Below are 10,359 nucleotides of genomic sequence, written 5' to 3' on the forward strand. Positions count from 1 at the left end.
AAAAAAAAAGTGCACAACCTCAGACTACAGTAGCTTGGGTTGTATTTGGTTATATTCCAAACAAAGACCCACCACAAAGACTCAGTGGGTATTTTTGGATATCTGGAGTGGAGCAGCCAAAGAGGCTGCAAAGTATTGGAGCAACAATTTACATGGTTGCCCTTTGCTCCCTTGTAACAAAAGAGAAGACACAGATATCAAAAGAATACACCTTGAGCATAAACTAGAGAAACAAGAACTATGTTTTGTACAGTAAAAAAAAACACACACACCCTGGGAAACCAGCAGATTTCAGCACAGCTTTCAGTGGGAGTTACTTACCAACTTCATTCTCACGATGGAACAAATTCTCGTTGGCACTGGAATTATGCTTTGGCTTTGCTAGCTGCAGGCCTGCAAGAAGAGTCATAAAATCTACAACTGTGTCTATGCTTTCTTTGTTGGGTGAAATATCCTTGAGAGTACTCAGTACGCTCAGTCTACTGAAAGATTTGACCTCCGAGATGTTGGCTCGCAGGAAGAGCAAGATGATATTGAGATCATTGAAGGGGCAAGTCAGCATTTTCTTGCTCAGGAGATCAAATGCCGGCAGCATTTCATAAATGGACAGAAGCCGCTTGTCCCACTGACACAGCTGAAGCAGGTGGTAGAGGACCACTGGGCCCACAAGGATGTATACAGAGCCAAGACAGATGCTGGTAACTTGGAAAACGGAGAAGAAAACCAGCTTGCAAGGAATCCAATCTGGAACATCAGAGTCTTCTCCCAGGAGCCCTGCCTTGATTGAACATCTGAATTTGTCGTGAAAAAAGACCTGCGGGTGACAGTATCCCAAGTAGAGGCAGCTGACAGCCAGAAGAAAGAGGAGGAAGAGGTTCCTCAATACATAAATGATGATCAAGTAGTGGGAACGTTGCTTGCAAGTCAGGTACCTCTCCAGGAGAGGGAACTCAAAGTATCTCTCACTGCGAGCCCTGGGGAGGGGAAAAAAAATAAGAAAAAAAAATAAGAACAAACTAGAACTCTTCTAGTGAGGTGCTACTTTTCCACATGCGAGGCTTAAAAACAACCAACACAGAAGAGGACATTCTTAGAGGTTAAGGAGGAATAATCCCAAGAATAGCCACTGATATATATATATTATGAATGCAGGGAGAAATTTGCAATGTAATGCTTTCCTGTTAACCTGTGGTTTTGTAAGTGAAAATTCCGGGAAGAGAGAGAGAAATTTAGCCCGCAGATCACCTATCCGTCTACCACTTACAGGTCAAGCTCCTCCCAAAAATCCTCTGGATCTTCTTCCGATTGCTGGAGTTTCACCATGTATTGCACCAAGCGGATGGAGCGGTTATAGGATTTATCTAGTTCATCGATGATGAAGAACAGATCGCAGTTGAGTGAGGGGGCGGCTGCGTATTTCCACAGCAGATAAGGCAGGTACATGGCAACTGCAATGACCAGCAAAGAATAGGGGAAGACCTAGAAAAACAGAACAAAAAGAGAATACTGTAGTCAGTTGAAGGGTAGAACAGGGTTTCTCAACCGTGGCCAAGGTTGAGAAACACTGGGGTAGAAGATTACAAATTACACCCTGGGCTCCACATGGTGTGCACCCAAGAGATAACGGATAGTGTTCTTTTCCACCCCAGTACCTTGAAGACCCAGAGGGAATTGGATGTAGCGTCTCCTGCAGGTTCAGAATCGTAGCGAAGCAAAGAGTCCCAACAAACGGCATCAACAAAATGAGACTGTTCAGCTGTGAAGTTGCTAGGAGAGAAGCAGCTGATCTGGGATCCTATGACAGAAAGAGTCGTATTTATCTCTACCCTTCTTTCCAGCACTGCAGCATCCATCAGCTTCCTCTACCATAGTAAAAATAGAGAGCTTCTCTGTTACGTTTTGAACCACCTCTAGCAAGGATTGTCTTCGTAGTCAATTAAGACAACCTTAATCCCTCCAAGCCAGCATTTGGGATCAAACTGCCCCCCCTTTTTTTGTTAACTAATTAAGAGATTGGGCCCATTATGCTGTCACGGTGCTATGGCAGTTTTTGTAAATTGTTTCTGTTCATCATCGCTGTAGGCTGGGTCTGCTAAAAAAAATAAACATATTTTACAAGCTTTGAGACAAGCCAAAGAGAGAAATAAGTTTTGTTTATTCCATCTGGATGGACTAAATCTCACACAGGCATCCTTTTCCAGAAATAAATTCCTGAGGCAGGCTGTGAATTGCAGCCATGAAACCTCATCTAACCAATGTCAGACTTGTGCAAAGCCACACACAGCTCATCCTGCTTTTGGTACATGTTATCAAACGAGACACTGTTGCTTCTGGAATGGATACCTTTGTATCCTCCCTTATTCAGTGTAGTGCTGGTTATTTTGAATTATCCTTTTTGTGGTGTTTAATGGGGCTTGTTTCCAAGGAAAAATACCTAGAATTGCAGCTGCCAAACTTAACGGGAATTATTTTGAGAAAGAAACATCTGGATGTATTCCAGTCTCTCTTTTCCAAGATACATATATGGATTCAGCCCTCGCATCACAAAGATCCCATTGAAAGATAAGTGATTGTTTGAAGGCCATGAACTTCATGGCTGGGTGAAAATTTGAAGCTGGATTTCTTCAGACTACTCCCATTTGATATTCTCTGTCATCTCTGAACTTCCCTTTTGTTAGTTGGAGAACTCCATTGGACAGGAAATGCAGTCGGCTGCTTATACGGAATAATTTTTAACTGTCTCTGGAAACAAACCTCCAATTTGCCCTGTATAGAAGCATCACTCAGGCTGAAGATTGACATGTTTTCTCAGTCACTGTCTACCAGAAGTAAAATGTCTTTTAAGGTCACCATTTTCAGTTCAGGGGAGATTTCGCATTTTATGTTAAAATTGTGTGGCTTGAATTCGCTTTACAGTTCAATGCCATATTTATTGAAGCCCCAGGGAATCCAGAGAGGCCAAATTGCAAGGCTTCAGATATGAAAATTCCTGGATTGATTTTGCAAATGCTGAATTCAATATCAAAGTCTGTTTCAAGTTAGCATACTGGGCTTGTAGTAAACTCCTTTAAAAAAACAAAAGGAACATTTTGTCCTTGCCCCTTCTGCTGGCATCTCCCTATTGGTGTCTATCTCTCCTCAGCCCCACGGAAGGCCTCCTCAAGAAACAACAGTCACCCCCAGCCCCCCTTCAAAGAATAATAAATTGACCTACCGGTGGAAAATTCCTGTGCAAACATGAGAGACACCAAGAAGAGCGGCAGCCCCACTGTGACAAACTTCATGATGCGATCGCATGGCAGCTCCAGGTAAAGCCCTTTTGCTCTGGACTGGTTTGGGTCTGGAAGCAGCGCATCAGAGAGCATGTACTTGCCAGCCGTATGTGCGATCGACATGGCTCGGGTCTGAAGGGGCCAAGCATGCACGCACAGAAGAGACAGCTTCTCCAAGGGCTCAGCTACATCTAAAGGGGGAGGTGGCTTGATGGATGCTTTTTCTCCATGGGGAATTAAGCATCAGGCAGTTGCAAACGACCAGCTTGGCTGTTTGCTAAACAGAATGATAATTACAGGGCAACCTGTTCTCTGCAACTACCCTCAGCCCAGAAATAGAGCAGTTGACTGGGGTATGCTGTGATTGGTAAGGGCTCCGCCGTCTTTGGCGAACCGCAGGCTTAACATGGCAAGGCTGGGCCGTGTGGTTTTATCTCCCTCTTTCATAAGCAGATGTTATTTCTAGCCACCACTGGTAAAGAGGTAGGCCAGCGTGTTTGATTTTTTCAGACCCAAGAATCTCCAGGGGTGGATATTAAATGACTGGCCAACAGTTCATATTTTCAGAGTTGAAAGGGGCAGAAAGAAACCCACTCAGAACTACTACGAATTTCATTTCTGTGGTTTAGTGACGTGAGTCCGCAACACTTTCTTCTGCATTTGCTATCAAAGCCAGATGAAGAATTTCAAACATTTCATTGCATTTTTCCCTTCTCTCAACTCCCTCCTCATCAAATTAAATGCAGCCCAGTTCTAAAACATAATTGTAAGGATCCACAATTTAGATAATCCACAACTTGCATGTGGCCATCAGACAAATTGCGGCTGCTCCTAAAGCATATTGCTTAAATTGGTGGCAAAACCAAGTCCCAGCTGTGTGATTTTCCTTGCTAAAATAAGAAGCAAAATAACATGTTAAGTCTCCAAAGCTTAACATATGGGAAGATTTCAGGGAACCTCAAAAAGCTTGAGTGGGTTAATGCACATGTTTAGCACACTGCAATTGATAAGGTTATCTATCTCACACATTCCCTGTATCTCCCTCCACCTTCCACGCTATCCCAGTTAAAATCCTATGTCAGTTTAGCCATCCCATGCATCTGAGGAAGTGAGGGGTAATTCATAAAAGTTTATGCTTTGATCATAGACTAACATAACTCTCCTCCTGTAAACTACAGTGGCTGAATTCATATACATGTGGCTTTTTAAGGCTTCCAAGACTTCCAGTTTTCTTCGCACATAAATCAGTATCCTGTTTTTCCCCCTGAAATACTTTCGATTTGTATATAGTACTAATCCTTTAACAGTTTCTTTAGTGGGTCTCAAAATATTTTTGCAGTAAACAGTCAAATCAACCCCAACATGTTCTTCTAATTTTCGTAAGAACCATTCTAAATTATTTTAATAACAGTTCTTATCTGTAATTTCTACAATGCCTATACTTGCAGCGTTAGGGAAATAACTGATGAAATTCAGTGGGAGAACACAATTTGCATGAAAAAAGCAGGCTCAATCTGGGCCCTCTCCAGCTGCCATTCAGAGTTGATAGACAGCAGTAGTCAGACCTGGGATAAAGCAGCTACATGCGCTATCACAGTTGTGAAAAAAAAGTTGAGGCTGACTTTCTTAGGGCTGTTCTGTAAGCTCATGGCAGAAGCAAGATGTGAACCAAGAATTCCTCAGTTCATAGCTCCATCAACTATTGTACACCCCAATCATTAAGAAACCTGTCCTCAGTGTCCCAATTACATCACATTCATTCAGCACAGGCCACATCCTTTATTTAAGTAGAATAGCTAACTCTGTTTGGCTGAGAGTCAGCCAATACTGAAAAAAATGCACCCAATTAATTCTTATTCCAGATGTATCCGCTCATATAAACCACTGAATTCTCCCAAATTTCCCAGTTTCATTTGAGACCAGCATACATATGGCCCGGGAAGATTTGTGACTGTTCCTCAGTTTGGTTTTCAGTTGCTAGGCAGGCGTTTCCTCTGAAAGGCTGCAAGCTTCCAGAGAAGCATACGTTGTGATTTCCCAGCTGAGAACATCAGGTTCCGGGCGCTTCACCTTTCACGGGATCCTCCCATGGCTTTAGAAAGTCAGGAAAAGGCGTTCCATGAACGAAATAGCCTAGCTAATCACTCTTAGTTTCTTTTTGTTTCGGTTCTGGAAATTCTAGCTTTAACCGTTTTAAGGAGCGCTTGAAGAAGACGGGTGGCTTGCAAAACAGGTGGATTTCCTGCTCCTCGTTGCTCTTTATTGGAGGCAGGGTGAGCTCGCAGGCATGTAGGTGGAGAGGGAGATAACGTGCTTTGACTTGCTCCAAACCCAGTTTCTTCAATGTACCTGGAGAGAGTTTCTATGTATGCATTAAAAAAAATAAAATAAACGATGATCCACTTGCATTTCTAATTACACTGAATCCAACAAAATATTATTTGGCAATCCTACCTACCCTGAAGCCCACCCTACCATTTTCTTGGATTTTTAGTTCAGGGCCATATCCATCCAGGTTCTTCTTTATACCCCTCTTACCTGTGGCGCTAGCTTGCTCCAGTGAGAATACTTGTGATCCCCAAGGACTGCACAACCTAAACCATAAGCCAAGTGGACTCTGAGTTGATGCTTCACTCCTGCATAATGAACATATGGGAAAAAAAACCAAGAGGCGTCACCATTAAATATATATTGGTTGGTTTTGGTCAGGTTATACAGAATCATTTTCATATGCAATTTATCTTGAGAGGAAATTTTAAGCTTTGCTTGGTACAAGCAGCTTGATATACAAATTTTAGCAGAAAAAAGCAAAAAGGGATATGAATAGCTTAACAGTACAATGTCTTCCCTTAAACAGACATCCCAAGTATACAGATATTTTTCTTCCACCAGGCTTCGACCTTAAGTGTTATGTTATACCAGGATAATAGCGTTTACATTTTCTTATTTTACTGTTCTTCTCAATTCTTTAATCCTTTCTGCAATATCTATCATTTTATTGTTCTAACGATGCAAATCTTTGGTTATTGCATACATCAAAAAATAATTAAGACTTCAATCTGATAGCATTTCATTTAGATTCAGTGGGAAAAAAAATAAGAAGATAAAAAAGGTCATTCTCGGATGCTTGAGGAGGTTTATGGGTATTGATATGATGTTTCTTAACCCCAATTGTTAGAGAATAGGAAAGGCAATGAGAAGCATCCAAGAAAGGGGCATGTAATTGCTTACCTGTGATTGGTTCCAATTCAAGGAGAGAACAAGAGGACCAGTTGCTCAGCACACGATACCGGGTCACTGCCAAGTGAGCATCTTTGTTCCGGCGCACTTTGTGCAACTTTTTGTCTTCTAAAGATAGACGGTAATTTGGCGCAAGTGTCATCTAAGTCAAAGACGCACATGACTCAAAATCAATTCTTCATTAACATCCAAAAAGCCAGTAGGACAACAGTTGAGAAGATTAATAGGTTACATAGAATGGAGAAAATTGTTGAATTGCTCCACTGTTAATCCAGACTTACATCATTTAGGTACTGCAGCTAGAGAGGAACAGGTAACATAAGAACTTTTAGAGGCCAACACTTGCTCTCAATTTCAAGTGGGCCCACCACTTATAAATATTATAGGCGTAACAAGAAAGCCAGTTTGGTGTATTGGGAAAGGCAACAGGCTAGAACAGGGGTAGGCAACCTTGGCTCTTTTATGACTTGTGGACTTCAATACCCAGAATTCCTGAACCAGCCATGCTGACTCAGGAATTCTGGGAGTTGAAGTCCACAAGTCATAAAAGAGCCAAGGCTGCCTATCCCTGGGCTAGAAACTAGGAGATGGAGAATTCTCTTCCTACTTTAGACATGAAGCCAAAGGAGGGATCTTAGATCTGTCATGTCTCTCAGCCCTAGGATAAAGACCATGGCAAACCACTTTTGAAAATGTTATCTAGAAAACTGCAAGGATTTGTCAAGCCAGTTGCTAAGAATCAAGACTGGTTTGAAGTCCCAACACACACACACACACACCCCGTCCCATACATAAAGCACCCCACAACCTAGTGCAATTATGATACTTAAGTGATACTTAAGGTACAAGTTGTTCAGCATTTCTTTCAAGAACTGGTACCCATGTTGGTGAAGATGCTGGCGAGTTTCCTGAATTGAGTGTGCTAATCCTAAATCTGCCTAACTGCTGTTTGTTAAGCAATAACTAAACCAGAGGTCTCCAAGTGAAATGCTGTGGCCAGAATCAGCAAATCTCTGCTGCCGGGAATACTCACTTTGAAGTGCGACTGGTGGCTCTCCACCTCTTTCTCCAGAATGGGAATGTCCACCAGCCCCTCTTCCGGCTCTGGTTTTCCAATACAAATCGCCCTATGAAAAGAAGAGAGAGGGATTTCAGCCCTCTCCAATGGTCTACACACTCTGCGTGAAGACCAAGGGTTCCGGGGTTCATAGGCAATCTTGTCTCTTTTATGACTCGTGGACTTCAACTCCCAGAATTCCTAAGTCAGCATAGCTGAGTCAGGAATTCTGGGAGTTGAAGTCCATGAATCATAAAAAAACCGAGGTTGCCTACCCCTGTTATAATTCATACTGCAGAAGGGCGGTTCTTAGTAGATTCTTGTCTTACTGAAAGTCACTGTTTCTTATCAAGTCACAATAACAACTTACTCATCACTTGTAAGATTTCTCCTACCAGTATTTCTTTTCCACCTGACGGGTTTTGAACATCTGTTGGACCCGGTGTGCAATCATCTCATCTTTTGCTAGGACCATCACTCCAGTAGTTTCTTTGTCCAGCCGGTGACATAAATGCAGAGGTTGAGCTTTCATGCCCCCTAACATCTTTGCCAATATTGGCAGCACATCTGTAATGCATGTCTTCACCCGAGGGCCACCTGTGAAGTAGAGAGAGACTAGGTTTACTTATAATGCAAAGGCATAAAACCCGGCTTACAAATAATTGTTAGGTGCATTTATTCAACCAAGCTTAACCAAACTATTTTATGCTTAACACAAATCACCTAATTTCCAAAGCTACAGGTTTTTTTTATTGGTGCTACAGCATTTCCAAATATCAAACTCAAGTTGGACCAGTTTCAGAAAAAAACATATTTTTTTTATGTTGAGCTACCTGTGAAAACACACATTAGTGTAATCTGAGAGTCGGGTGTTCTTTTTGCTGCTCCTCCAATATTTACTATCAAAACATACATGCTCAGACATACGATGAAGCCAGTTTATTTTCATCGGTTTTAATACCAGTCTATGCAGTATACAAAAAGAAAAACAAACAAACCTGAAAGCAGGGTTTGCTTAGAGAATCCACAATATAAAGCATCTGCCACTTATATAACTAGGAAGTCTCAAGCTACATTCTGAAAGCAAAATAAGAATTAGTTCCACAGGATGAATTCCTATAAAGCCTCAGAAACCGACGCAAAATCATTTGACGTCTCAGCAGGACTTTTATTACCCAACTAGTCTAATACATTTTGATCAACACTGCTAGAAAATCAGCATTATATTACACTTACCATGGACAGGAAGTCCATAAGGCTTGTTTATTACTACAATATCTTCGTTCGTGTACAGGATCTCCTTTTTGAGAACCTTGGCTAGGACGTTAGGATGGAGCTGCTGGAAGCATCGGGTCTGCTGAACATATTCTTGCACTCGCCGCAGTACTCGGTCTTTTGGAACCTTTGAATAGTCAATGAAGAACAAGTCAGGTAGTTAGTCTCTTTACTGCACAGCTTCGGTAGCAACAGCATATAACAAAGCAGAAATGCATATAAGACAAGGTGCCAAAGAAGGTGCTACATAGAAAGTGCATATGTTAGGGGGATTTTTGCTTTTGGGGAAAGGTGAAAATTGATGTGAAGGTGCTATAGGAAAAATGATAGCATGGCTGAGAGAGAGAGAGAAAAGGGGGGGGGAGAAGAGAGAGAGAGAGCAGTTCTTCCATCTCATTTGTTAAAAAGTCTGCTTTTCCAAGTTTGGAGAATTGTTATTCAAAGATAGATTCAAATAAATCTGATGAAACAAAACTGAACAGCTAAAGAGAATGTTTTTTTTTTTTTTTGGAAGATTATTGCAGCTTGCTTTGATGCAAGTCCTGGGTAGCCTAAAATATAAATATTCATATAAATATAAAACATGAACGATTTTATTGGAAAGCTAACAGGATGGCGGGCAAAGAAATGCTATGAATAGGAAGGATAATCGCATCTGTCCAGAGCCAGGTCAGATCACTTACTGGTCAAGCTGTGTCTGTAAATTGTCTACACAATAGAATCCTTCACAATAAGCAGGGACGGTAACACACGTCATTATTCCTGCATCTCAACAAATCCTTCTAGGACAGTGTTTCTCAACCTTGAGAATTTTAAGGCAAGTGGACTTCAACTCCCAGAATTCCACAATGCTGGCTGTGGAATTCTGGGAGTTGAAGTCCACATGCCTTAAAATTCTCAAGGTTGAGAAACACTGCTCTAGGATTTTGCACATCACAAAACTTCCATTGCCGCATCGCGCGTAGCTGGGAAACCCAGTTCGCTTAATTTTCAAACTTCTAGCCACCAATGCACGCTGGGAAGTGTAGTTTCTCCGTGGTGCATACTGGGAAAAACCAACAACCTCCCCCCCCCCGAACCTCATGATTCCCGATCAAACCAACAGATTCACCTCCGGGGCCACTTTCGGCTTCTTCTGCTCCCGCAGCTTCTCCGCTATCTGCTCAGCGGTTACCGAAGCGGCCGCGGCTGGACTGTGGGAAAAACGCCTCCGAAGAGCGGCGGCTCGCAGAAACGAGCAAGGAACGTTTTGGGCAGCCATTTTCTTCCGTGCCCACCTGACGTCAGAAAGGAGGCGGACTAAACTCTTCCAGGGCACGCCCCTTTTCCTCGCGGGCTATCCTCGCGCCTTGCCCGGAGGCGGCCCACCAATCGCGACGTTCGGGAGAAGGGCACTCTCCGTCCAATGAGACGTCGATGCGACGCTCAATGCCCCCCCATTCTCTCCCCGTCCAATAACCAACCGGGAGAGGCGGAGTAAATCTGGGCAGACCAATGAGAAAGATAAGGAAACCT

At 42.6% G+C, this 10,359-nt stretch overlaps 3 protein-coding genes across 4 annotated transcripts in view; 1 reads left to right on the forward strand and 2 right to left on the reverse strand.

Annotated features, from left to right (window-relative positions):
* The window catches only part of SIAE (sialic acid acetylesterase), a 21,378-nt gene extending 18,103 nt beyond the window's left edge, over positions 1 to 3,275 (forward strand). The window contains exon 11 of the mRNA XM_039356599.1: positions 3,143 to 3,275. Within this exon, the coding sequence (XP_039212533.1) occupies positions 3,143 to 3,241 (99 nt within the window). The 3' untranslated portion in view covers positions 3,242 to 3,275. The remainder of the gene's footprint in view (positions 1 to 3,142) is intronic.
* PANX3 (pannexin 3) overlaps positions 1 to 4,892 on the reverse strand; it is a 6,802-nt gene extending 1,910 nt beyond the window's left edge. Inside the window, exons 1-4 of the mRNA XM_039356601.1 lie at positions 3,215 to 4,892; positions 1,653 to 1,795; positions 1,265 to 1,479; positions 322 to 974 (exon numbers count right to left, since the gene is read on the reverse strand). Coding sequence (XP_039212535.1) covers positions 322 to 974; positions 1,265 to 1,479; positions 1,653 to 1,795; positions 3,215 to 3,395 — 1,192 coding nt within the window. The 5' untranslated portion in view covers positions 3,396 to 4,892. The remainder of the gene's footprint in view (positions 1 to 321; positions 975 to 1,264; positions 1,480 to 1,652; positions 1,796 to 3,214) is intronic.
* A 139-nt stretch (positions 4,893 to 5,031) lies between these two features.
* On the reverse strand, positions 5,032 to 10,141 carry RPUSD4 (RNA pseudouridine synthase D4). 2 transcript variants are annotated; one of them, XM_039356602.1, is made up of 7 exons: positions 9,956 to 10,141; positions 8,806 to 8,971; positions 7,965 to 8,166; positions 7,546 to 7,639; positions 6,504 to 6,654; positions 5,811 to 5,908; positions 5,032 to 5,634 (listed from the first exon to the last, which is right to left on the reverse strand). In XM_039356602.1, exons 1-7 carry the CDS (start codon positions 10,103 to 10,105, stop codon positions 5,410 to 5,412), a joined length of 1,086 nt encoding a protein of 361 aa, XP_039212536.1. In that variant the 5' UTR covers positions 10,106 to 10,141; the 3' UTR covers positions 5,032 to 5,409. The 2 variants fall into 2 exon arrangements, with proteins under 2 accessions (XP_039212536.1, XP_039212537.1); XM_039356603.1 differs by having other exon boundaries at positions 5,479 to 5,621.
* Between the last annotated feature and the right edge of the window lie 218 nt (positions 10,142 to 10,359).

Source organism: Crotalus tigris, unplaced genomic scaffold (assembly GCF_016545835.1).
Source record: "Crotalus tigris isolate CLP2741 ecotype Arizona unplaced genomic scaffold, ASM1654583v1 scf7180000018825.4774228, whole genome shotgun sequence".
NCBI lineage: Eukaryota > Metazoa > Chordata > Lepidosauria > Squamata > Viperidae > Crotalus > Crotalus tigris.